This window comes from Peromyscus leucopus, chromosome 17, assembly GCF_004664715.2.
Source record: "Peromyscus leucopus breed LL Stock chromosome 17, UCI_PerLeu_2.1, whole genome shotgun sequence".
Lineage (NCBI taxonomy): Eukaryota > Metazoa > Chordata > Mammalia > Rodentia > Cricetidae > Peromyscus > Peromyscus leucopus.
Window position 1 is genome coordinate 52,608,935 of NC_051077.1, and position 26,123 is coordinate 52,635,057.

General features: G+C 49.5%; 1 protein-coding gene across 4 annotated transcripts; it reads right to left on the reverse strand.

The window, feature by feature from the left end:
- Nucleotides 1–361: 361 nt before the first annotated feature.
- On the reverse strand, nucleotides 362–26,123 carry LOC114709593 (cytochrome P450 4F3). Of its 4 annotated transcripts, XM_037211794.1 has the most exons (14): nucleotides 25,981–26,123; nucleotides 25,411–25,609; nucleotides 19,303–19,447; nucleotides 18,010–18,063; nucleotides 17,205–17,332; nucleotides 14,051–14,172; nucleotides 11,301–11,571; nucleotides 8,996–9,062; nucleotides 6,468–6,597; nucleotides 3,938–4,071; nucleotides 3,785–3,849; nucleotides 3,118–3,200; nucleotides 912–1,006; nucleotides 362–781 (listed from the first exon to the last, which is right to left on the reverse strand). In XM_037211794.1, exons 2-13 carry the CDS (start codon nucleotides 25,606–25,608, stop codon nucleotides 943–945), a joined length of 1,461 nt encoding a protein of 486 aa, XP_037067689.1. In that variant the 5' UTR covers nucleotide 25,609; nucleotides 25,981–26,123; the 3' UTR covers nucleotides 362–781; nucleotides 912–942. The 4 variants fall into 4 exon arrangements, 2 of the variants coding, with proteins under 2 accessions (XP_037067689.1, XP_028749361.1); XM_028893528.2 differs by lacking the exons at nucleotides 362–781; nucleotides 912–1,006 and adding an exon at nucleotides 2,545–2,791; XR_005093112.1 differs by lacking the exons at nucleotides 362–781; nucleotides 3,785–3,849 and having other exon boundaries at nucleotides 939–1,006.

Consider the following 26,123-nt stretch of genomic DNA (forward strand, 5'->3'; position numbering starts at 1 on the left):
CTTGATGGGAGAGGAGGTGGGGAGGAACTGGGAGGAGTGGAGGGAGGGAAACTGTAATCAGAATATATTGTGTGAACAGAAATCTATTTTATAAGAGAAAATATCTATAATACATTGTTATGAGATGTAAGCAAACTATGATTTTGGGGATGACTCTCATAAATATTATTATTATTAATATACTATCTTCTTATTTTGTGAAATTTTAGCAACAGGCTTTTTGTTATTCTAATTCCTAAACGACATGTACTAAATTATAGTACCTTACTATGTATTTATAATACATAAATACATGAGAATGAATGTATAGAATTGTTATATTACAAAATACCAAACAATTGAACGCCATCCCCAAAATGAAATAAAATGAATAATGAGCATATGAAAAAAATAATAATTGCAATAAATTGATTTACAACCTGTGTCCTTTATGCAGAGCCACCAAGGTAGGGAGAGCTGATGCAGCAAACGCAAACACTAGATCACCTGCTTTTGAGTTTAAAGCAATGAAATAAAGGTGCCGAGAGACAGGCTCTGGATGCCCCACCGGGGCTTCCCAAGACAGGAGATAACGGCAGCCCTGTTTGTTGAGCACTTGTTATGGACCAGGCACAACTCCAAGTCCCTTATGCTCCCACCTCCGGTGGTGGTGTGTCCTCCCGTTGCTTGAAGAACAGAGAGTGTGGCTAACCTGCCCCCGTCACACAGCTGAGCTTTCACCGGCACCCAGCATCCTCCAGGTCACTGGCTCTTCAGAGGTGATGTTTTTCTTTCCAGTGGTCTAGTTTTAAATTTCAGGAGTCAAACGGAATGGCCCTGAACCCCTCCATTCTACCCCAAGATGCTCCCAGGTGTTCTGAAGACAGAGAATCCTGGAGCTAAGAGGGAGAGGAGAGGGCACACCTCCTGACATTTGTGACGGTCCTGGGCACACAGTGAGGGCTAAGCCTGTCTCTCTTGGCCAGCACATAGCATTAGGGGATCCATGGAGGAAGCAGGGAGGTCTCTGAAAGCAGAAGGAATAGCAGGAGCTAGAAGAGAGCCAAGAGTCCTGCTGGGCTGCCTGCTCTCCTCTGCACTCTGGACCAGTCCCTTGTGAACTTTCCTCTCTAACGCAGAGGCTTGGCCACGCCCTTTCTTTGGTTACACGTCCAGTTGCTATAATGAAACACCCTCAAAAGGTAAGGGAGTGGGGTGCTTTGGATGAGAATGCCCCCTAGGCTCGTGTGCTTGGTCCCTTGTTGGGGGACATGTTTGGGAAGGGTTAGTGTGGCTGTGATGGCTATTTGGGGTTTTCAACTTGACTACATCTGGAATTGACTAAACCCAAGCTGTTTGGTACACATCTAAGGGATTTTACTTGATTGGATCTTTTGAGGTGGGAAGGGCCACCTTTAATCTGGGCCGCACCTTCTGGTGGCAGCCCGTATAAAGGACATGGAGGGAGGAAGCTCTTGCTCGTCACCTGCTTGCTCTCCCTCTTGCTGGTAAATTCATTCCTTCACTGGCATCACACCAGTGGTTCTCAGTCTTCCTAAGGCTGCAGCCCCTCATCACAGTTCCTCATGGTGTGGTGACCACCAGCCCTAAAATTACTTTCATTACTACTTCGCAGCTATAATTTTGCTACTGTTATGAATCTATGAATCATAATGTAAATATCCGTGTTTCCCCCATGGTCTTAGGCAACCCCTGTCAAAGGGTCGTTTGACCCCCAGAGGGGTCACCACCCATAGGTTGAGAACTGCTGTGTTAGAGCCTACTTCTTCAAGATTCCAGCATATACTAAAAACCAGCTGAGACATCCCGCCTCATAAACCAAACAACTATTGGATCCCTGGACTTCCCATTGGTAGACAGTCATTGTTGGAACAGTCAGGCCACAGCCTGTGAGCCAATCTGATAAATCTCATTTATATGCATTCGGTCTGTAAGTTATGTTTCTCTGAAGAATCCTGACTAATTCAGTGGCCTTGTTGGAGGAGGTGTGTCCCTGAGTGGGGCGGGAGACACTCGGACGGACTTAAGAGGTTCGCTCTCTCTGCCTCATGCTTATGGATGAGATATAAGCTCTCCAGCACCATCCATGCCTGCTGCCACCGTGGGAGTCATGGATTCACCCTCTGGAACTGTAAGCTCTCAAAAAAAGTTTGTGGGTGTTGCAGAGGACGTGGGACCCCCCTGGAACTGCAGTTACAGACGGTTGTGAGCCTCCATGTGGATGCTGGGAGCCGAACCCGAGTCCTTGACCTTAACCTGTCAGTCTCGCTTTTTCCTTTTTATTCAACCCAGAACCCAAACTCGGTCATGGCGCCACCTACAGTTACAACGGATCGTTCCACCTCAGTTGACTTAATCCAGGGAATCCCTCACAGGTGTGCCCAGAGCCTTGCCTCCTGGGTAACAATCAATATTAATCTTCCTGCCCCTTAAATCCGACCTGTCCCTCTACTTCTCAAACACCTTCCATGGCTGCCTGTGGCTCACCGGAGGCGCGCCACCTGGATTCTAGAGCCTCTCTGCTGATGTTTGGTGAAGCTCAGACACGGGTGACCAAGACTTTTATTGTTGGGAATGTGCAGGGGCGTAGGGAGTTGGGGTTCCAGGCCAGGTGTGGGGTCACTGCGTGCTCAGCGGCTCCACCCGCAGCCACAGGCCGCCCTCTGCACGCAGGATCAGCTCCGGCTGCCTGCGCGGCTCCTCGCTGTCCGGCAGGACGCGGAAGCGCAGCAGCGTCAGCGCCAGCGCCACCTTCATCTCGCTCATGGCAAAAGTCTGCCCGATGCAGTTCCTGCGGGAGGGCGCGGTGGGGACTCTGACTGTGTCCTAGACCCCACCCGGGACCGACACAGCACTAGAACCTGGACCCGGGCTAAGAGATCTGGGACCTCGCCTGGGCGTCAGTATCCTCGGAGTCTGGCCCAGACCAGCACCCAAACGCCAGGGAGGGACTCTGAGCACAGAGAGGGGTTCTTCACCTTCCCCTCCCTGCTTCCCCAAACCTTTGCTCAATTCCTGTGCAGAGAGGCTGAAGGGAGATGCTAACGCCTCCCCCACCCAACTCCCCCTGCCCCCACTGCCAGCCCCGGACCCCGCCCCCCTCACTCCCGACCTCACCTGGGCCCTGCGGAGAAGGGAATAAAAGCCAGGGATGGCCTGCCCTTGGCGTTGTCTGCGTCAAATCGGAAGGGGTTGTAGACCTGCAGGAACACAGAGCCACAGTGGGTGACTACCATCTGCCAGCACAGCCAGGAACAGAGAGTCCTCCGTGTGCGGTGGAAGGTAAGAATTGATTTCTCTGCCTCCTGGGCTGGTGGACTGCTCGCCACGAGTTAGGGGTGCGGCCAGGAGCAGTTGGAAGCCCTGGATCCCATTCCCAGCACCAGCATAAATCCGAAAGGGTGCAAACCTGTCATCTCAGCACCCCAGAGGTGGAGGTGGAGGATCAATGGTTCAGGGTCAATTTGGGCTGTATAGGGATTTGCAGGCTAGCCTGGGATACCTGAGACCCCGCTCTATAAAACCTATGATTGGGGTTGGGGAGGTAGCTGAGTTGGTGCGGCACTTGCCCTACCAGGCACATCCCTGGACCCCATCCCCAGCACCATATAAGCCAGGCATGGTGCTGCCCGCCTGTCATCCCAACACTCAGGAGGTGGAAGCAGGTGGATCGTAAGTTTACAGTTATGCTAGGCCACAGCGTGAGGTCAAGGCCAGATTGAGCTGCGCGCGCCTTCACCTCTAGAGCCCCAGCCCACAACACAGGAGAATTAAGGGACAGCACCTCCGGGTCAGGCCACACAGCGGGATTGTGATGTGTCCCGAAAATACTTATTCTGCAGATGACACCTGCGGGGGAAGTGAAGCGGTGGAGACAACGTGTTGCACGCTGGGCCCACTGTCTGCCCAGGACCCTCCCTCTCCTCCCTGTGGGCACCTTTGGGGATGACCCGGCCGTCTGGGAGCACAGTGTCCTGAGAGCAGCAACGGGAGATCGCTATGACCGGGGGATGCAGCCGCAGACTCTCCTTGATGCACATGGTGAGGAAGGGCAGCTGCGCCAGGTCGTCCCTGGGAAAAGCCCAACCAACAGTTACCCAGGTCAAAAATGAGAGCACGGCAGCGCCTCTGTGGCCCAGCGGAACCTTTCTCCCTCTGGCAAAATAATCTTGAGGTGGATGAAGTGCTTGAGCGCTGTAAAAGCACTAGAAGGCTCAGTGAGGAAAAGCACTTGCTGACAAGTCTGAAGACTTGAGTTTGGTCCCCAAGAGCGACATTAATTAGCTAATGTAATTTTTGAAAATGAAAACAGAAACAAAATTTCAACAGTGGAAAGGCTGAGACAGGAGGGTTATGAGTTCCAGACCAGCCTATGGCACACAGTGACACTCTGTCTCAAAATACTTTATCACTTGACAGTTGGTTAGCTTACTGATTAGTTAGTTTAATTGTGTTTATTAGCAATTAACTTTTGATTATTCAAAAGGTTTTTAAATCAGAGAATTAGGAAAGTGCCAAAGAAAGTTTAGCCTGGTAGCTTTAGGATCTTCTGAGAGAACTCAATGTCTAAATGCCAATGGTATAAAAAGTCAACAAATGGGCTGAGAGATGGCTCAGTGGTTACCAGGACCTGAGTTCAGTTTTCAGCACCTACATCAGGCAGCTCACAACTGCCCCATAATTCCAACTCCAGAGACTTGACACGCTCTTCCTACCTCTGCAGGCACTGTATTCACATACACCTTCCCACCTACACACATACACCATACACATACCATGTAATCTTAAAAATAAAAATAATTTTTAAATGAACAAGTTTGAATAAAAATTATTGTCTCTGGAAAAAAGAGAAAAACCAAAGTACAAAACAGTAAAAAGTAAAAAAATTTGTCTAAAATGCTTTTGCTTTCCTTCATCACTGTACTAGAGATACTAGCAAATGTAATTAACCAAGAAAAAAAAAAAGGAAGGAAAGAATGTAACTTGCTGTAGAAGGGTAAATGTGTCATTTTAGCAGAGAGAGGTGCTGGGGAGGGTTGTTTGGGTTTTGGTTTGTTTGGGGTTTAGTTTTGGTTTTGTGGACTTAGGATCCATCCCATGGGCTAGGCAAGTTTTCTCCCACCAAGTCCCACCCACAGCCCCAGACAGGGATTTTATGCTTAGAAAACACAGCAGAATCCACTGGGGAACTTGAACAACTTGCGCAGAGCCAACAATGTGGCTGAAACCTTGGATCTGTGTTCTTTTGGTGTGAGCAGCTAACTGCTTAAAATCTGAACTCTGTGGCACATCACTCATTCCCCTGGCCCAGCGCCATACATATTCTCTTTCTACAGGCTGCCTGGTTGCTAGCTTTTTGTTTGCTTGTTTGTTTATGTGTCCCTCCAAGGATGCCTTTTTTGTTTGTTTATATTTTTAAGGTTTTTTTTTTTTTTAAGATTTATTTATTTATCATGTATACAGTGTTCTGCCTGCACATACACCTGCAGGCCAGAAGAGGGCACCAGATCTCATTACAGATGGTTGTGAGCCACCATGTGGTTGCTGGAAGTTGAACTCAGGACCCCTGGAAGAGCAGTCAGTGCTCTTAACCTCTAAGCCATCTCTCCAGCCCTATTTTTAAGGGTTTTAAAGTGTGTGTGTGTGTGTGTGTGTGTGTGTGTGTGTGTGTGTGTGTGTGTGTGTGTGTGTGTGTGTGTGTGTGTGTGTACATTTGCATTACAGGTGCCCAAGGAGTCTGGCAACATTGGATCCTCTGGAGCTAGGGTTACTTGCAATTGTGAGCAGTCCGGCATGGGTCCTTGGAATGGACCTGGGGTCCTCTGCATTTCTCCAGCCCTGTTTTGTGTTTTGAGGTAGACAAGGTCTTGTTATGATACCCAAATTTATCTCCAACTCCTGACTCAAGGGATCCTCTTGCCTCAGCTTCCCAAGTAGGTGGGACTAAACGTGTGCCTCCGACACCCAGCGCACCTGATGTTTCAAAGGAACTTCAATAACTAAGCTAAAGTTTTTCTGGATGACTAAAGGATTGTACGGTTAGGTCAATCTGACAGGGGAGGACCTTGGAAGATACCTACAAGGACCTTTGCAATACAGAGCTGATGTGCCTATCTTCTGCTCAAACCCTCTCCTGGCCCCATAAATGCCCTTGGGTTAAAATCAAAGTCACTAACATTACCTGCCCAGTCTGTGCTGGTGGCCTCAGTTACTGCCATCTTGGTTCATCTTAGCCCCAGCACACACACACACACACACACACACACACACACACACACGCACACACACACCTTCTTCCTGTCCCACTTTCTCATTTCCTTTCCTCCCCCTTCACCTCCATCTTTCAAAGCCTCTCTCCCCGATCTAAATGCAGACCTCCTCTTCCCTCCTTCCCTCTCCCATCTTTCATTTTCTCGTGAGAAGAGCCAAGGAGAGGGGCTCAGAAGCACACCAGCATCTGCACTCACCATTCAATCTCCTCAGGCCCACGGCCCCTCAGGAGATCCCGCACCTCCTGCCGGCAGCGATCCTGGTATTCCGGGTGCCTTGCCAGGTTGTACAGGATCCAGGAGAGCCCACTGGCCGTGGTGTCGTGGCCTGAGGGGCAGACAGGCAGCCTGGGTCTCTCGGCTGCTTCAGCATCACCAAGTGGACACCATGCAGGTGGCTCAGTCCCCAGGAAGTGTAATTGCCAAGGAAGGACAGGGAAGGGGAAGGGATAGAGGGATCCAGGTTCCGCCTACCAGGTTGTTGCTGGAGGGCTTCTCTCCAGGTTCCACCAATCCCCGCAGTCCCACAATCCATGTATAAAATAATCACTCAGACAGTTATATTACTTATAAACTGTATGGCCATGGCAGGCTTCTTGCTAACTGTTCTTATATCTTAAATTAACCCATTTCTATAAGTCTATACCTTGCCACATGGCTGGTGGCTTACCGGCGTCTTTACATGCTGCTTATCCTGGCGGTGGCTGCAGTGTCTCTCCCACTTCTTCCTGTTTCCCCAATTCTCCTCTCTCTTTGTCCCGCCTATACTTCCTGCCTGGTCACTGGCCATCAGTGTTTTATTTATATAGAGTGATAGCCACAGCACTTCCCCTTTTCTTCTTTTTTTAAAAAGGAAGGTTTTAACTTTAACATAGTAAAATTACATATAACAAAACAATTATCAAGCAAGAATTACAGTTATAATATTAAAGAAGATGTACTATCTTATATTTGTGAGTTTAAGGTTTTATATCTAACTTATCTTTTATCATAACTGAGGAAATTACAACTATCTAGTCTTTAACCACATCAAAGACCTGAGAAGGAACATAATGGTACCTGAAAAATGGTAGATGGATGCAAGCAACTTTTGGGAATCTTGCAAGAGTAGACAAAGACAGCTGGCAGCCTGGACAGTCACCTAATGTTTTTCAGAATTGTTGGTGTATTCAAATTGGCTACAGGCCTAGAGTATCTGACAGACCATTTTCAGAAGCAGGAATTCTGAAAGACCATCTTACCCTGTCTTGGCAGAATACAGTGGTCGCTTTCCTTGTGTCCCGCTTGTCCAGGAAGGACAGCATTACATTCGTACTGTCAGCCATCAAGGCAAGGGCAGTTCTTTGCCCAGTAGGCCATTTTGTGCTAAGAAGACAGACTTCCAAATGGAAATGTCTTAGAAGCCCAACATTCTCTCGGGATCAAATTGGTGCAGCCAGGAGCAATTGTGTCTCATGTCAACAGAATTCTAAGTTATTTAAATGCCATATTCTTTAGGTCTATGAAGTGTTTGAAGATTACCTATCTATCTGAAATATATCTATGTATAACTAGAAGACTTAACTAACATGGCTACAAATATGATTATCATAAATAACTAATTCTTAATCTATTTTTAATTATCCATTACAATTTTAAATGAGTTACATAAACATAATACCTCAAACAAGAATAGAAATATATATATATACATAGTATAACAAAATTAACTTCAAGTTTGTATCAATAAACTAAAATTTATACCAATGTAAAACATTTTAAACATAAACTAAAATCTATACCAATGTAAAATATTTTAAACAAGTTGTTCTTTAAAAGTAGGTTGATTAATCTATCCTTTTATCTTATCATCTCTATATCCTCCTATATATCTATATCATATCCCCTTTTCTTTTTTAGAAAGAGATCACATTTATAATCAACCTGTTTTAAATAAAAATATTGGTTTTTCTCTGTCCCACACCAGAGGGCTCTTCTGATTTGGGACACAAGAATCTCTTAACCATTTTTTTTAAGCAATATGTCTGGCTTGATTGAAGACTAGCAGTTATAATTAGAACTTAGTATATATAATATCTTAGATAGAACATATTAAGTATTAGATTCAGGTTCTTTAGGATAGGATACCTTTGAATGATCTTTATAACATGCCATTTACCTATGCTCTATACTTCTCTGGATTTTAGTATGTGTTTCTTGCTTGATATTGTTTGCATTGGTTGTAGTTCCATCTTATCTAGGTCATTATCCCTCATTATTCCTGGACAATATTTGATAACAATTCCTTTGTATATAGTCTTGTATTAGTTTAGAACCTTCTTATTTAGACAAAAAGGGGGAGATGTAGTGGGTAGCCATTCCAGCTTGGATCTGGAAGTTCCAACCCCCATTGAGACTCTGGCAACTGTCACGCCTACGAGGCGGGGCCAGGGGAGGCGCCGGGAGACCTGAGAGCTGGATGGGCCAGTGCTCTCTCTGTGCGCTCTCTCTGTGCCGGGACGCTGAACAGTGGAGGTTGACTGATCAGAGCTCCAGAGAACACCACTGGATTGTGATACACCTTCCCCAGACCCTGCGACCTACCTATTACTTAATTTGTGAGTTACGCCATTAAATAAATATCCTTTTAACTACGTGGAGTGGCCAAAATCATTTCACCAATACCAGGTCACCAGGATGCTTAGACAGACACCTCCCCTCTCTGCAGCAGTTCATGGAACACTCACCTCCAAACATGAAGGTGTCGGCCTCTGCTCGGATGTCCTCATCAGACAGTGCCTTTCCATGTTCGTCCTGAAGACAAAGCAAGACACCAATGGCACCAGTTCTGAGTATTCCTGTGTCCAACCTGAGACAGTCTCTGAAGAGCCCTGGTCCATGTGGACACCCACCCAACCACACCCCTGCACCTGTGTTAATCACCATTCTCAGAGTCCTCAAGCCAGTGGTGTCATTCCTGGCGGCTAGCCTCTGTCCTAACCCTGGAGGAACCAGCAACCCGTCGGTGTGCTTTATCCCTGTACTACAAGTATCTGGAGGAGTGGCAACCTAGAATATAGGAGTTGAATGTGGATTGCCTTTGAAGTCAGAAGCAGAACTTTATTCCAAAAAGTGTGCTTCTGTGTGTATCTAGGAACAGGCCAGTGAGAGGGCTCCATGGATAAAGGCCCTTGCCACAGCCTGATGATGTCCTACATAAGCCTCAAGCCTTATAGCATCCAAACCTTGCTGCTTGAAAATGAGAGCTGGGATCCAGGACTGGGAAAATGGCTCAGTCGGTAAAGCCCTTCTCACTCAAGCAGGAGGACCTGAGTTCAGATCCCCAGCACCCACGCAAAAGCCAGGCGTGGTGGCACCTGCCTCTGACCCTAGCACTGGACAGGTGAGATAAGTGGGTTCCTGGAGCTCTAGCTGATCTATGACACATAAATTCATGTGATAAAAATATGTTTGAGAAAAAAAATATGTTCCTATTTTCAATCATTTTATCATGAAATGTCTGTCTTTCATGTCTAAATAAACTTAGAGGAAAAAAGCTTTAAAGGAAAGAGTAAACAACTGTGAACACAGACACCCTACACACACACACACACACACACACACACACACACACACACACACTACATATACGAATCTAGACAGGCAGAATGTGATGCTCCAACTTAATGTGCAGCCTGAAAAAAAATGTGAATTGAATCTAGATTTTAAAAATGTCTCAAAAGACTGGTGAGATGTCTCAGCAGGTACAGGCACTTGCCACCAGGCCTGAAGACAGGAGTTTGATGCCAGGGATGCCACACAGTGGAAGGAGATAACCAATTCCTACAAGTTATTCTGTGACCTGTGAGCACACACACACCCCATCAATCAATCAATAAAAAAATGTAATAAAAAAGCAAGGTGAGGCTGGAGAGATGGCTCAGTGGTTAAGAGCACTTGCTGCTCTTGAAGAGGACCCGGGTTCAATTCCCAGCACCCACATAGTGTCTCGCAACTGTAACTCCAGTTCCGGGAGATCTAAAGCCATCTTCTCACTTCCTTGGGCACCAGGCACATATGCAGTGCACATACATATGTGCATACAACACATTCACACACATAAAATATAAATAAACCTAAAACCATTTTTAAAATGAAGCAAGGCCGAGCAGTGGTGGTGCATGCCTTTAATCCCAGCACTCAGGAGGCAGAGGCAGGCAGATCTCTGAGTTCGAGGCCAGCCTGGTCTACAAAGTGAGTTCCAGGAAAGGCGCAAAGCTACACAGAGAAACCCTGTCTCGGAAAAAAAAAAAAAAGGAAAAAAATAATAAAATGAAGCAAGATGAAGAGTGATTAAGGAAGACACTCAGTGCCAGCTCTGTCCTCTGCATGATCATGCACACATGAGCACAGACCCTCCTACACCACAAGGGAACACAAGTGTTTTTTGTTTTGTTTTGTTTTGTTTTTTTGATGTTCCATACACAGGTAAAGTATTGCATTGGCCACTAAGGGCACCTGGGAGCTGGGAGCTTTGCCATTGTCCTAGCTGTTTTATTGTGGAATGGGCTGTTCTGCTCCTGGGCACCAGGCTGCTGAGCATAGCCATAGGAAGATGTACCTGCTGCTCAAAGACACTAACTTCTAAAACTCAAAGGTCCCCAGCCAGGCCCATGTAAGTCCAGGGGCCTGGGGTGATGAGTAGGATCCAGGAATGATAAATGGGAGAGTTGGCATGGCTCGTATTCAGGGTCTCCTTCCCACCCTCTGTACAGGTTATGTGCAAACATTTAGACTCATAGTTGGAAAGTCAAGAACAGCCTCCCTGTGCTCAGAGCCCCTCCCTGGTCTGAGCTGGCTCAAAGGATGCAGATACCCATGCAGGGTTCTAGACACCTTAGTTAGCCTGGTGGTGAAGGGCTCATGGCCAGGTTCCAGTGATGAGTGGAGCCTGCATGGGGTCCAGGACACAGGAAGGGCAGAGCAGTCTCAGCTCTGTGACGTCACTTTGTCATCCCAGGCCCGGCCCTCCACTCCCCGTAAGGAACACACCTTACTCAGCAGCAGCACATCAATGAAGTCCAAAGTCTTGGCCTTGGCCTTGGCCTTGAGGACATCATCATCAACCTGATCAGGGAGGGTGCTGCGCCGCTCCTGGATGACGGCATCAGTGAAGTCATGCACTAGGCGGCAGGCCTTCCGGAAGCGCATCCCGTCCCGGGTGAGGTGATAGAACAGGCCCACGTGCAGATGCAGCTTCTGGTGCCTTCTGGCCACCAAAGCACTAAGTTCCAAGATGGCAGCGATGTACTCACTAGGCTTCCTGAAGGGTGTAGGCATAGAGGAGGTGATACTTTAACATACATGAACCCCGAGAAGCATCTCAGCAGCCAGGAGCTGCTGCCCATGAGGATGGAGAAGCTAGAAGCACTTGTTTACTCTTGATGCCATCCTGGACTTTGCCCAGTAGCCACGGCAAGTAGAGGAGAACAAGACAGTGGTGCCCAGGTCTGTGGTGATAAGAACAGACCACCTTCAACTCCAACTATGTCTCTCTGTCAGTCCCCTACCACCTGCCACAAGTGATGTAGAAAGTGGGACTCCTCTTGTATAATATCAGAGGGACCAGCCTTAATATTATACATCCCAGGGGCTCAGGAGAGAAACTACTAACAGCGAGGACTATTTTCAGGAAATAGAATCTCAGCACACTGAGCTCTTTAGTCCACTTACTTTAATTCCTCTGGCATAACATCCTTTATACACAGCTTCAGTTCTGTTCTCGTGCCTAGCTCCTTTCTTGCCTGATTTCTCTCTATATTTATCTATTGCTCCCTCTAGGTTCTATCTTAATTCTCTCATCTTAATTCTGCCTCATCTAGGTCCTTTTCATCTTGTTCTTACCCTGCTAGTACTTCCCCATCTGACTCTTCCTCATCTTCCATCTCATCCACACGTTCTCTCTGGTCAAAATCCTCCTTATCCCTCTCTGTTTTCCATCTCCAAGTTCTCCATGTTCCTCCTAAGTCTCCCAGGCATCCAGTTATAAACCCAAGCAATAGCAATCCCCTGGTGGAGCAAGGTCACCAGGCTTGAATTCTTAGGGGTCATAAAGGCAGGTAATTTTCCTCAGGCAGTGACCACCAGGCTTTCTTTTACAACCTGAAAGGAGTGGTAAAGGAGGAGGTCAACTGAGAGCTAATGATCTTTAGTCTATCAAGAAGGGGTTCTGTGTGCTCAGTCCACATTCCTAGAAGTGGTTAGGTAAAAAGTTAGGGGTCTATTAGTAAGATTATATAAGAAAGGAGGGTTTCACCCTAAATTGCAAAAGAAATAAAGCTATCCACCTGACCTAGGAGACAGGTGTAGTTTTGTTCAGCCTTGGATGTTTGATGGGCATTTTAGATAAATACACTGTTAGGAGTTCATGGAAGCACACAAGAAAATCATTTTAGGAACCATCATATATATACATACATACATATATTTACATATATATAAGCTAAATATATATATAAGCTTATATATATATATATAAGCTAAAATATCACCAAGACTTCTTGAGCCATGGCTTGACCTTTGGAGAAGTCCTTGACTTTTCCAAGTAGTAGCTTTTGTGATAGTAGTTGAATTCCATTACGTTTTCCTGAGGCTTGCAGCAGACTCCATGTACATCCATGAGGTCTCCATCCTCATGAGGTGAGTCTCTGTGATAGTGCAGCTGTTTTGGGGTTCCCTGTGCCCCTGAAAGTAACCCCTCCACTGTGCTTTGTAAGTAAGCCCAGTAAACCAGTGTACAGAAAGTTCCTAGAAGGAATTCCAGTTGGCCTTGACCCTTCCGCAAGGCTGCTTCACTGATTAGAATTTCAGTAACTGTGGAGAGTTGGAATGGTTCAGGCACAGAGTCTAATCACAACTTATCTTAGACTGAGACTGTCTTTAGCCCCCATAATAGTCACCATTCCTTGCTCATCTCTGACCTAACATCCTTGTGACTAACAAGTAAAACCTTTTTGGATGTAGTAGCTTAAAACAATAGTTTCCATAAAAAAAAAAAAAAAAAAAAAAAAGCTAAGTGTATCATCATCAGGTGACGCCTGAGCACCACAGGGACGCATTAGCCCACCTACCTGATGGGTCTGTCACAGTCTCCCTACCTGGGGTGAGAAGATGTTTGTTTACATCTCCTCAGAAAACAGTGTCACACAACATGCCTTCCGAGTCCCAGGAACTACAGCCCTAGGTGGGGACTGACAAGCCCCTCCGCTACCCTCCGCCACCTCTCTCTTTACTGTGAAAAGTCCCCTCTTCTCCATGCTCCAACTTTGAGGTACGGCCTCATCCCAGGAGCCAGCTGATCACTGACTGAAAGCCTCTTGGGTTTCACTGATTGAAACCCTGGGCTCAAAAAATCCTTTTTTCTCTTGACGTTGATTGTCTCAGACACTTTGTTACAGTGGGAGAAATCCGACTATTGCAAAATCAAACTCCTTCAGGGGTTTCCTCGAAATCTCATAATGGAGTTCACATCCCTTGGCCTAGCTTTTCAAGGTCCTTAGAACTGTGCCACCAGCTCTCCTGACACCCTCAGGTGCTTCCTCACGGCGGGGTGCAAGCCTGCATCTCCAGGCTACCATCTGAACAATTGCACCTCCTGGAAGGACCACTCACTCTCTCCCCTCCCAGGTCCTCTAATGCTAGGTCTGAGCCACCTCCTCCAGGAAGGCCGTTCTGCTCCCTCTGGCCCGTCCCCCCCTCCCTGTGTCTAGGGGCCACGTTCCCAGGCCAGGACAGAGACTCACTCCTGACAGTTGCTGTTGAAGCTGAAGACACACTTCTGCAGACTGTCCAGCGTCATGAGGCTGATGTGTTCAAACATGTCCAGGCGGGCGCTTCCCTTGGAGGCTAGATGCTGCCACTTGGCCTGGCCAGAGAAGGGGACAGGAATGGGCTGGGCCTTGGCACTTTGAGCCTCTTCCCAACCCCAGTCACCAAAAAGGGACACCCCCCCCAAAAAAAACAGCCTCCGATTTGACCTGATTTGCTGTGTGCCATACTAAGATAGAACCGGTACCCCACCATCCACAGATCACATCTTTAACTGGGTGGACTTAAACAAGCTCCCTGATATGTCAGGCCTTCAGGGTCGCCCTTACTGGGCAGCACGACCCTCCTCTTCACAAGCTTGTGAAAGCAAAAAAAAAAAAAAAAAAAAAAGGTGGTCGTGGTGGCGTGCATCTGCAATCCTAGCCCCAGAGACGTGGAGACAGGAGGGTCGCTGGGGCTCAACAGCTAGCCGGCTTGGTCAAAGTGGTGAGCTCCAGGCAATGAAAGACCCCTGTGTCAAAAAAGCAAGGTGGGTGGCAACTAAGGAAGGATACCCAAGGTTGACCTCTGACCTACACACACACACACACACACACACACACACACACACACACACACACACACACACGTTGGCAGCAGTGCAGCCTAGTCTCGGATCAGCACATGACTACTCATCCAACGGGTTTCCTCAGGGCAAGTCACCCATGGAAATGGACTCTCACTTGGCAAGGACCAGTGGTCCACAGGACAGCATAGGAACTTGCAAAACTCATGCAGCTTGCAGGCTCTTTTCTCTCTCATTATATTGGTGATTCTTTGGGTGGTTTTTAGTTTTACTTTGTCAGCATGCAACAGCTGTAATTTTCCCTGGAAATTCTGCTCTTTTTCAAATATTTCCCAAGATTCAGCAGGGGGTTAATGCTTTTATCTGGAATTGCTAATTACAACTCCCAATCCTGGGAACTTTTCTGACTCAATGGAGACAGTTAGGTACATATGAGAACACAACACTTGGAACATTAACCATGTCTCACAGTTCGGGAAGGGAGAGCAGGGCATGCGTACACAGACTAGGAAGAAAGCCTCGGAATACACATGGCGCCAACTGTTGACAGTAAGTTCCCTGGACACCAAGCATAGAATCATTGGTAGGATCTGATGTGCTCTAAGAGGAAAAAATACACTGGAAAATGTGGGATGGATAGACCTATCCTTCCCATACATAGGAGCTTATATTGGTGGAAGAAGTATGGCACAGCGGCATGGGACAAGGGTGCTTTTTCAAGGTCTGCCTTTTACAGAGAGATTGAGACATGGGACCCTCTTGTAGTAGAGGGAACTGTATAAAAATATATCTTGCAGACATGAAAGGATTGTCTGGTTTGAATATTGTTTCCCTTACAGCATTGTGCCCAGGTCTGTTACTTTCTAACTTTGTAACCACAAGTAGCTGCCAGCTGATGTAAGTGCTGTGAGAGCAGGATGTGTCTGACTTGAAATTTAGTTAAGGCTGCAAAAATACTGAACCCTATGTCTAGAATAAAGTTATGTAGGGGGTGGGAAGGTGTATTTGGGGAAGCATAAAGGGGAACAATGGGGGCTTTCATAATGATCACTATGTATTCCTTAAATTATGATGCATTTCTTCAAATTAAAAAATGGGAACCGATCATAAAGCTGGGCATGTAACCATGGTAAGATAAACTCTAAGTATAAATAAAGATGGCCTGAGCTATTTGTGGCCACTTGAGTGCAATCCACTTGGTAGTCAGAAGTTTTCTTTGCACCAGTGCCCCTTCCCTGCCTCAGGACCTGAACCTGAGCCGAGGCTGGACCCCGGCACACACAGGTGTACATGCACATACACACAGGTGTACACACACACACACACACACACACACACACACACACACACACATACTGTCCCTGTTCATGAGAATCCTTTCTAGGAATATCAATAATTCACTGTCCTATTATTTCTCACCTGGGCCATTTCTCAGATGTGTTTGCAAAGGACAGCTCAGAGACCAGCAGTGACCCCAGGCTTCCTCGTTTCCTATCACAGAAGATCCCAGCCTCACACAACCATCATGCCTTTAATCCCAGCATGCAAGAGGTAGAGGTAGGACCCCCAGTATAGCTGGCTAGAGAGACTAGCTGTATCCATGAGCTCAGGGTTTGATTGAGAGACCCTGCCTCAATGAGTCAGGCTGAGAGAGATGGATGAAGATTTCCAACATCAAGCTTGGGCCTTCATATGCACACACATGTGAATATACAAACCCTCTGTGATGATTAATGTTGATTGCCAACCTCACAAGATCTGGAGTTACCTAGGAGACAAGCTTCTGGGCATTCTTGTGAGGGTTTATCTGTGTTAGGTTACCCTCTGTGCGTGCCTGGAAGGGGTATCTGATGTGTTGGCTAGTTTTGACTGTCCACTTGACCCAGTTAGAATCACCTGGGAAGAGAGTCACTCCATGAGGTGTTTTCTAGATCAGGTTAGCCTGTGGACATGTGTCTGGGGGATTATCTCGACTGTGAATTGATTCAGGAAAACCCATCCCACTGTGAGTGGCACCATTCCCTAGACAGAGGTTCCTGGACTGAACAGAGAGGAGAAAACTGGCTGTGGGTGAGCAGGGATCCTTGCGTTTCTTCTCTCTGCTCTTGACCATGGCCATGACACTTTCAGCGATTGGACTTGAGCCAAACAAACTCTTTCTCCCCTCAGTCAATTTTTTTTTTGGGGGGGGGGTCTGGGAATTCTGTCACAGCAGCAGAAGAGAAACTAGAAGGCTGAGGTTAACTGAAGGGCAATGGTCCGTCCTAAAAGCAGGTGGGCCAGCGGCGTCCTTGGCTGTACAAAAAGGAGAAAGTGAGCTGAGCGCCAGCACTCATCCGTCTTTGCTTCCTGACTGCGGATGCAATGGGACTAGCCGCCGCACGCCTCTGCCACTGGGACTCCCCCAAATGATGGAGCATGAAGCAAAGCGACTTCCTCCCTTAAGTTGCTTCTGTCTGGGTATTTTATCACCGCCTCCATCTGAGCAGGGACTGGAGACCAGACCTGTCTACGGCCCTTTGTCCCCCAGGCTCCAGCCGGGGACCTGGGTTCCAGGGACTCACATGCATGATGTTGGTGCTGGCGTTGAAAATCTTCACATATGGCTTCAGGATGTTGAAATGGAAGGCGGGTGTCAGCATGCGCCGGTGGCGGCTCCACTTCTCACCAGCGCTCATCAAGAGGCTGTCTCCTAAAAAAGCAGCAAGGCAGCAGGCAAAGAGAGCTCCCCCGGCCCCCGGTCCCCCAGCCCCCGGCCCCCGGCTCCCCGCCCCCCCAGCTCCCTGGCCCCCGGCCCCCGGCCCCCCGGCTCCCCGGCCCCCCGGCTCCCCGGCCCCCCGGCCCCCCGGCCCCCGGCCCCTCGGCTCCCCGGCCCCCGGCCCCCCGGCCCCCGGCCCCCCGGCCCCCGGCCCCCCAGCCCCCCGGCCCCCCAGCTCCCCGGCCCCCGGTCCCCCGGCCCCCCCGTCCCCCGGCCCCCCAGCCCCCGGCCCCCCGGCCCCCGGCCCCCCGGCCCCCCGGTCCCCCAGCCCCCGGCCCCCCGGCCCCCCGGCCCCCGGCCCCCCGGCCCCCCAGCCTCCCGGCCCCCCCAGCTCCCCGGCCCCCCGGCCCCCAGCCCCCGGCCCCCCAGCTCCCCGGCCCCCGGCCCCGGCCCCCGGCCCCCCGGCCCCCAGCCTCCCGGCCCCCAGCCCCCCGGCCCCCGGCCCCCGGCCCCCCGGCCCCCAGCCCCCGGCCCCCGGCCCCCGGCCCCGGCCCCCGGCCCCCCGCCCCCCCAGCCTCCCGGCCCCCGGCCCCCCGTCCCCCCAGCCCCCCGGCGCCCCCAGCTCCCCAGCCCCCGAGGGTGTTCCCAGCCCCTCACCTCTTGGTACTCACCCAGCCAGGGCTTCAGAAAACTGTAGAAGACTGTGTCCTTGGGAGCAACTGAAGCTGGTGTGAACAAGGGCCATCAGGAGCCATGGCGGGCGGGAGGGGCCCTTAGCCTGGGATCTGCACACTCCCCTCCAAGTCCACATGGTAGGGTTGGGGGCAGGGGCAGAGGGTACAGGGAGGACTCAGCCTGACATGGCACACATACTTCAGCACACCTTCACACAGCTACTACATGGCTGAACATGTTCCCCTGCCAAGCACAGCATCACATTCTGCAGACCTTTATAGAGACCCACTGCTCCTATCTGCTCCAGCATGTGCTGACATCGCCTGGCATAGTCACGTGACACACACAGACACACATAGGCTAACGTGACTGAAGTACACGTGACCTGCCCTGACTGTGACACAGATGGTCAAGCACACCTCAGCATGTCCCACTGACAGGCCCCGGATGAGATTTGAAAGTCCATTTCTGGGCCAGGCATGAGGGAGCACGCCTTTAATCCCAGCGTTCTGGAGAGAGAGGGGCAGGTGGAACTCTGTGAGTTCCAGGCCAGCCTCGTCTGCATAGTGAGTTCCAGGCTAGCCAGAGCTACACAATGAAAATACAATGAAATATAGTGTTTAGGGAAATAGAGTTTTAGAGGGGAAAAGTTCATTTTGGGAGCAGCAAGATGGCCCAGTAGGCAAAGGTGCTTGCCACTCAGCCTGATGACCTGAGTTCAATTCCTGGGATGAAGAGAAATGACTTCCCAAGTTGTCCTCTGACCCCCAACCTTGCTCTGTAGTACACACACATGCACACATAAATAAATGTAAAAATAACACTAAAGTTAACTTCCCTGATGTAACCTACACAGGCCTCAACACTACTCAGATTTTTCTCAAAAGTTCTGTCTCAGTTCTATCTCTAAAAGCCCCTGGTCCCAGACTTCAGACACCCCAAGCAGGACATAGACACAGCCAGGAGAAAAAGACAGTTTCTAACAACACCTCAGAGGAGAGCCAGTCAGAAGCCAACATGTCCCAATTGTCTGTGGCCCCAGAGAAAACCATTGTCATATAAACCCAGGTGGGAACCAGGTGCAGCCAGAGAACAGCACACACCAGAAAGTCAGAAGCGTCTGGAAGATACCACACGGAATGCTCCAGACAGGAACCGCATGACCACAGGTGAGTCAGGTGGGTCCAAATGAGACAAGGGCAGGGGCATTTCTACCACGGCCCTTCCTGGCCACACTGAGGTCACCTGAGACTCATGAGTGTGCAAGCTGGGACCAGCATGGTGTCTACCTGGAGCCAAGAGCACAGGCTTGATGAAGGCAGGGTGGAATATGCGGATGACGGGTTGCCATGGCCCCACCCACCAGCAGCACACATCCCTGAAGGTCCGCACCAGGCTCTGGACGTACAGGAGCCCTTCCTCCGAGCTCTGGATCTATAGAAGAAAAGGACCCACCTGGTGTTTGTTCTCTGGGCTGCCAGAGATAACAAGTAGGATAGGGAGCCGCAGGGAGTCCCGGGGATTCCATCCAGGACTTCATTCACACTGCTGAGCCTTGCCCGGGTGCCCCATCATGAGTCTTGGGACAGAAGATATATACTCACTTTGGATCCTAAACACTGTATTTTATTTTATTTTATTTTGCCTTGTGTGCATGCTTGTGTGTGTGCACATGTGTGCACATGATCATGTGTGTGTGAGTATGGAGGCCGGAAGTCAACCTCAGGTATCATCTAATTTGTTGTTTGTTTTTTTTAATTTTTTGTTACATTCTATTTATTTGTGGGATATCAAGTGCTATGGTGTACATTGTAGAGGTCAGAGGATAACTTGCAGGAGTTGGTTCTCTCCTTCCACCGTATGGATCCCTGGAATTGAACTCAGATCGCCAGGCTTGGCAGCAATCACCTTTACCTGATGCGTCATCTCACCAGCCCCAACTTTGTTTTCTTGAGACAGAATCTCTCACTGGCCTGAGGCTCACCGACTGGGCTAGGCCCGTGAGCCCGTGAGCTCCGGGGACCCAGCTGTCTGCACCTCCCCAGTGCTGGGGTCACGCTTGTGCGCCAAGCACCTCACTGACTGCGCCATCCCCCCAGCACCCTGAATACCGGGTTACCCCGGGTTCTCCTCCATCCCGTCTTCCAGATGGGAACAGTTGTACCTCACAGTTTTCCACATAGCAAGCGGCATGGCTGAGACCTGAGCCTGGGACTCTGGATCCCCAGAGTCACAGAGACTTAGTGCAGACTTGGCCTTGTGAAGGCCGTTTATGGGAACTCCAGGGGGCAGTGAGCTCTCTCGTGGACCTGAATCTCTAAGACTCATCGGTACAGGCATGCCTGTGGGGCGTCGTCTTGATTGTTAATTGATGTAGAAGGACTCAGTCTTTGGGGTGCATCACCATTTCATGGCCTGATCCTGTTCTAGTTTTAATGTTACTGTGATAAAAAAAAAAAAAAAAAAAAACACCCTGACCAAAGGCAACTCTGACTTATACTTCCAGGTCATAGTCCATCACTGAGGGAAGTCGAGGCAGGAACTCAAGCAGGAACCTGGAGGCAGGAACTATGGAGGAACACTGCCCGCTGGCTCACTCTGGTTTGCTTACCAGCTTCTATTTATCTGTCTTTCTTAGACTGCTTGGGTCCACCTGTGTAGGGATGGTGCCGCCCTCAGTGGTCTGGGCTCTCCTGCATCAATTAACAGTCAGAAAATACGCCCACAGACATCAGACATGTCCTTCGGCCAGTCTGATAGAGGCGATTTTTTAATTGATTCCTTCTTCCATGGTGTGTCAAGTTAACAGTCAAGACTTCATTACAATGTGTGTGTGTGTGTGTGTGTGTGTGTGTGTGTGTGTGTGTGTGTGTTATACACATGAGTGCAGTACATGCAGAAGCCAGAAGAGGATGTTAGATCCTGGAACTGAAGTTATAGGTGGTTGTGAGCTGCCCAGTGTGGGTGCTGGGAAGTGAATCAGGTTCTCTGTGAGAGCAGCCAGTGAGCTCGACCACTGGGCCACCTCTCCAAGGCCTCTCCATGCTCCTGACCTCATCAGTGACAGTGTAGCCCCAGCTTTCCAAGTGTTCCCCCCCACTTTTTTTTTTTGCCAAACTAATAATTTTCTATGTTATTCTGTCCTGCTTTTTGCTCCTAATTCTCAGTATAAACACACCTAAAAGCAAACATCAATACCATGCAACAGCCTGAAAAACCTGCTACTTTGAAATTCCTTCTGTCAAATGAACTAGTTTGTCATTTTAAACACAGCTTTGATGCTGGAGAGACGGCTCAGTAATTCCGAGCACTTGTTGCTCTTGCAGAGGACCCAAGTTTGGTTCTTTGCACCCACATGGGGCAGCTCACACCTGCCTGCAATTCCAGCTCCAGAGGATGTAACACCCTCTTCTGGCCTCCCTGGGCACTGCACACATACACACACACACACACACACACACACACACACACACACACACACATACAAAAAATAAATCTTTAAACAGAGACTCCCACAAAGTCTCAGAGCAGGAACAAAATGTCCCTAAGTTCTTTGCCAGTGTGTGAGACAGTCTCCCTGGGAAGGTGTGTGACCCAATGTGTGTGTGACAGAGTCTCCCTGGGAAGGTGTGTGTGACAGAATGTGTGTGTGACAGAGTCTCCCTGGGAAGTCACAACACACACCCCTACTCACCATGACAGACCAAAAGTAACGATTGCATGGGTGTCTAACTTGGCCAACCAACACATTTTATTGGGGTTACTAACAGGAGGATGGAAAGGGGCTTACTTACAGGGAGCAGGGATGACTCAAAAGCAGCTGCATTGCTAGGAAACCCACCCAAACATGGGTGATTGCACCCCACCCCAGAAAATTCCTGAAAAATGAAACAACCCTGGAGCTCTCTTTAGAGCTTGCGGGCCACTCCACAGCCCAAATATCTTTCTTTAAGCAGTTTGGCTGGTCAGAGTCTCCATCCAGCAAACGTTTGCCCCTTTCATACTGATGGCTTAAGGTCCTCAAGAATCTCCTAAGTTTCTGTTCCCCTGAGGCTCGTGAGCTCCCCTTTTCTTTCTGGAGCAAATGCTATGGGATGGTCTGTTTGTCAAATTGCTCTGATTGGCCAATAAATAAAACACTGATTGGCCAGTGGCCAGGCAGGAAGTATAGGCGGGACTAACAGAGAGGAGAACTGAGAGAACAAGAAGGCGGAAAGAGTCACTGCCAGCTGCGGCCATGACAAGCAGCATGTGAAGATGCGGGTAAGCCATGAGCCACGTGGCAAGGTATAGATTTATGGAAATGGATTAATTTAAGCTATAAGAACAGTTAGCAAGAAGCCTGCCACGGCCATACAGTTTGTAAGCAATAGAAGTCTCTGTGTTTACTTGGTTGGGTCTGAGCAGCTGTGGGACTGGCGGGTGACAAAGATTTGTCCTGACTGTGGGCAAGGCAGGAAAACTCTAGCTACAAGCAAATGTTTCAATTTGGAAGGAATGTTGTAATTTGGAGGAAAATTCTATAGAACAGGTGGCCTCTACTCCAACTACCAGCAGTGTTTTTTCCCATCTAAAGACTCATAAGCACAGTCATTACCTCATAGGTGCAGTCATTACCTCATGGACACAGTCATTACCTCATAGGTACAGTCATTACCTCATGGACACAGTCATTACCTCATGAGCACAGTCATTACATCATGGACACAGTCATTACCTCATGAGCACAGTCATTACCTCATGGACACAGTCATTACCTCATGGGCACAGTCATTTCATCATAAGCACAGTCATTACCTCATGGACACAGTCATTACCTCATGGGCACAGTCATTACATCATGGGCACAGTCATTACCTCATGGGCACAGTCGTTACCTCATGGACACAGTCATTACATCATGGGCACAGCCATTACCTCATGAGCACAGTCATTACCTCATGGGCACAGTCATTTCATCATAAGCACAGTCATTACCTCATGGACACAGTCATTACCTCATGGGCACAGTCATTACCTCATAAGCACAGTCATTACCTCATGGACACAGTCATTACCTCATGGGCACAGTCATTACCTCATAAGTGCAGTCATTACCTCATGGGCACAGTCATTACCTCATAGGTACAGTCATTACCTTATGGGCACAGCCATTACCTCATAAGTGCAGTCGTTACCTCATGGACACAGTCATTACCTCATGGACACAGTCATTACCTCATGGACACAGTCATTACCTCATGGGCACAGTCATTACCTCATGGACACAGTCATTACCTCATGAGCACAGTCATTACCTCATGGGCACAGTCATTACCTCATGGGCACAGTCGTTACCTCATGGACACAGTCGTTACCTCATGGACACAGTCATTACCTCATGGACACAGTCATTACCTCATGAGCACAGTCATTACCTCATAAGTGCAGTCGTTACTGTCTGAATTCTCACCGGATTCTGGACTTTTGAGTTCCTCCAGACCCACCCCCTAATCTCTGTGTTGTTATTTTTATGAGCCTGTGAGCAGAGCCCCTGAAAGAACAGGTGACAGCAGGAAGGCCTTTCCTTGCTCGAGGTTTCAGAGCGTTTAGTCCATGGCTGCTCGGCCCACCCACTCGATGTTTCACCTCATGGCGACAGGAGCCTATGGTAGGGAGTTCTTCACCTCACGTGGACAGGAAGCAAAAAGAGATAAGAAAGGACAGAGGACAAGAAACCCCCAAGAAGCTGTCCCCAATGACCTATGTCTTCTAACTCCACCCTGCCTCCTGAAGCTTCCAGAACCTTCAGACGAGTGTCGCCAGCGGGCACTGGGCATCCAGCAAGCATATGCTGTGTAACAATTTTCTCTAACATTCCCTCTGGGGAGCTGGGGTTGGGGGTGCTCAGGAGACTCCAAAGGGGTCTGAAAGTGGAAACACACAAGACGTCAAAGCCTCATCCTGGACGAGCAGAAGTTAGTCCTCGTTTCCTCAAGTCTCTCAACACCACGATGTCCACCTTGGCTTTGGAATGTGGATTTTCTCACCCTGGGAGCAGTCCCAGCATCAGAGGCCACCACAAGGGGGAACTCACACGGGGAGATAGTGGGTGGAAGTGTGGTCTCAGGACTTGTCCCCAAGGTATCCCATGTCCCTCCGTGGTCGAGGTGGCCCATTTTTATGTGGCACTTTCCCCTCCAGGCCTAACAGGATGTCATTTTCGGCATTTCCTGGTAGTCATGGCAACTATGGCAGAACACTGGAGTAGTAGCCAGGCCAATGGTAATGGTGATGGAGTTAGTAGACTCCAGGGGAGACCCTTTTCTGGTACTCCAGCTATGACTCTCTCCTCCAGCAGCAAGTGATCTTAGGATACGCTAGGGTGTACCGGAAAAGGAGGGTTTTTAAGACTCTACGGTGCAGCTTCCATGAAGTTGTCACCCAGGGTGGTTGAGATCTTACAAAGATAGAGCTGTTTGGGGGGTCACCCATGATCCTATAAGTAACCACTCTCCTCTGTGAAAACACCTGATAAACCCATTGTTCTCACAGAGCTGGACGCTGGTGGGTTTGCTGCTCAGGCGCCTCCTCGGGGTAAACACTTGTTCACATCTACTCAGGAAAAGTTAGCTTGCCACCCACGTAGCCTCTGGTTCCTCCTGCGAGGAAGCCTTGACAGACCCCAAGGGAGCAGGGGTGTCCCCTAGGTCTCCATCAGGGGGGCAGCTCTCACCTGTCCTCTGCGGACACCAGGCCCTGGCAGAACAGCCTGTGTGTGGTCCAGCTGAACCCCTGCACCCCTGGCAACCATGCCACTTACAAGGAAAAACAAATGTCACCAAATCACCCCGAGGGAAAAACAGATCTAAGTCAACGTTCAAGGTGTGGCATGAAGGATGGGTGCTGGGAAGACGTCCGAAAGGGGAAGCGAGTGGCCAGCTCATATCTAGATTGAGCAACAAGGCTCGTTGGTACATCTCAGTTGAGAAGCCAGACACAAGCGGAAGAGGCTGAAGGAAGTGGGAAATCAGACCCCAGAGCTCCCCTGGCCCAGCTACGCCCCTGGGTGTGCCTCGGTGGGCTGCAGCTCATTTCTGTGACCAGTGGGAGAGCAGAGATGAAAAGATATAACAGAGGCAGAGGACTGGCCCTGATCTCCCCTCAGGAGGCTTCCAGCCCAGCACAGACAGCCCGAGAACACCAAGGTCCTCAGTCTGTGGAGCCCATGCTGGGAGCCCTGCAGCATGGCCCTCTGTGTGGAACTCAGCTGGAGACGGATGCAGAGAAACCTGTTCCGGGTGGGAAAGGCTCAGAACCTTTTCTTTGGAGCGATGTCATTCAGCCCATCCCTGTCCCCATTCCAGGCTCCTCGCGATTCCTTCCTCCCTGAAATCCCACCGCCCTGCCACACTCACCAGGCCCAGGTGACCCAAAAGCCAGTTTCGTTTGGGGGGCTGAGGGAAACAGCGAAGGCGGTGGGAGATTTCGTAGACAGCGTAAGCCTGGCTCAGGAGGTAAGCCAGGAGGCAGGAGGCCCCCGCCAGGGGTAGGAACAGCCACAGGGAAGCTGTTGCAGGCCCCAGGCCCAGCCAGGACAGGCTCAGCTGTAGCATCCTGCAGGACAAATGGACACAAGGTGAGATCCCGGGGCATGGGAAAGGGACAGGGGTGTCCAGGGACAGTGGACGGGAGCAGGGAATTAAAGGGTGGGGATAAGGCCTGGGAAGGTGGGGAGACCCAGGGCAATGCAGGGGGGAGACAAGAAGGAGGAGAAGAGGAGGAAGAATAGACGGAGCAGGAAGAAATGAAGGAAGAGAAGATGGAGGAGGAAAGAGACTGATTTGAGTCCTAGTCATATACCGGGGGGCCAGGGACAATGAGCGAGAAATCAACACCTGATGCCGATTTCCTGTCCTGCCCCAGCCTAGGACAACCCCTCCCCACCCCAGCTGGGATCCCTCATCCCCCCGGCCCTAGGCTGGTACCTTCTCTCAGGATCTCTCTGTTCCCCAAGTCCTTCTCCCACCTTTGCTGGCTCCTGACCAGGGCTGGCTAGAGGAGTCTGGGCTAGGCCAGCCCATGCCTTGCAGGCCCAGCTGCCTCCTTCTGTCTGGGTAGGTGGCCCACA

Excerpts from the sequence above, each read along its gene's own strand:
- LOC114709593 (XM_028893528.2), bottom strand. The coding sequence starts at position 25,608 with ATGCTACAGCTGAGCCTGTCCTGGCTGGGCCTGGGGCCTGCAACAGCT. Across the intron at positions 14,173-17,204 it reads CCAGCACCAACATCATGCAT|GCCAAGTGGCAGCATCTAGC; the intron begins GTGAGTCCCTGG and ends TTCTCTGGCCAG. Across the intron at positions 9,063-11,300 it reads ATGTGCTGCTGCTGAGTAAG|GACGAACATGGAAAGGCACT; the intron begins GTGTGTTCCTTA and ends CTTTGTCTTCAG.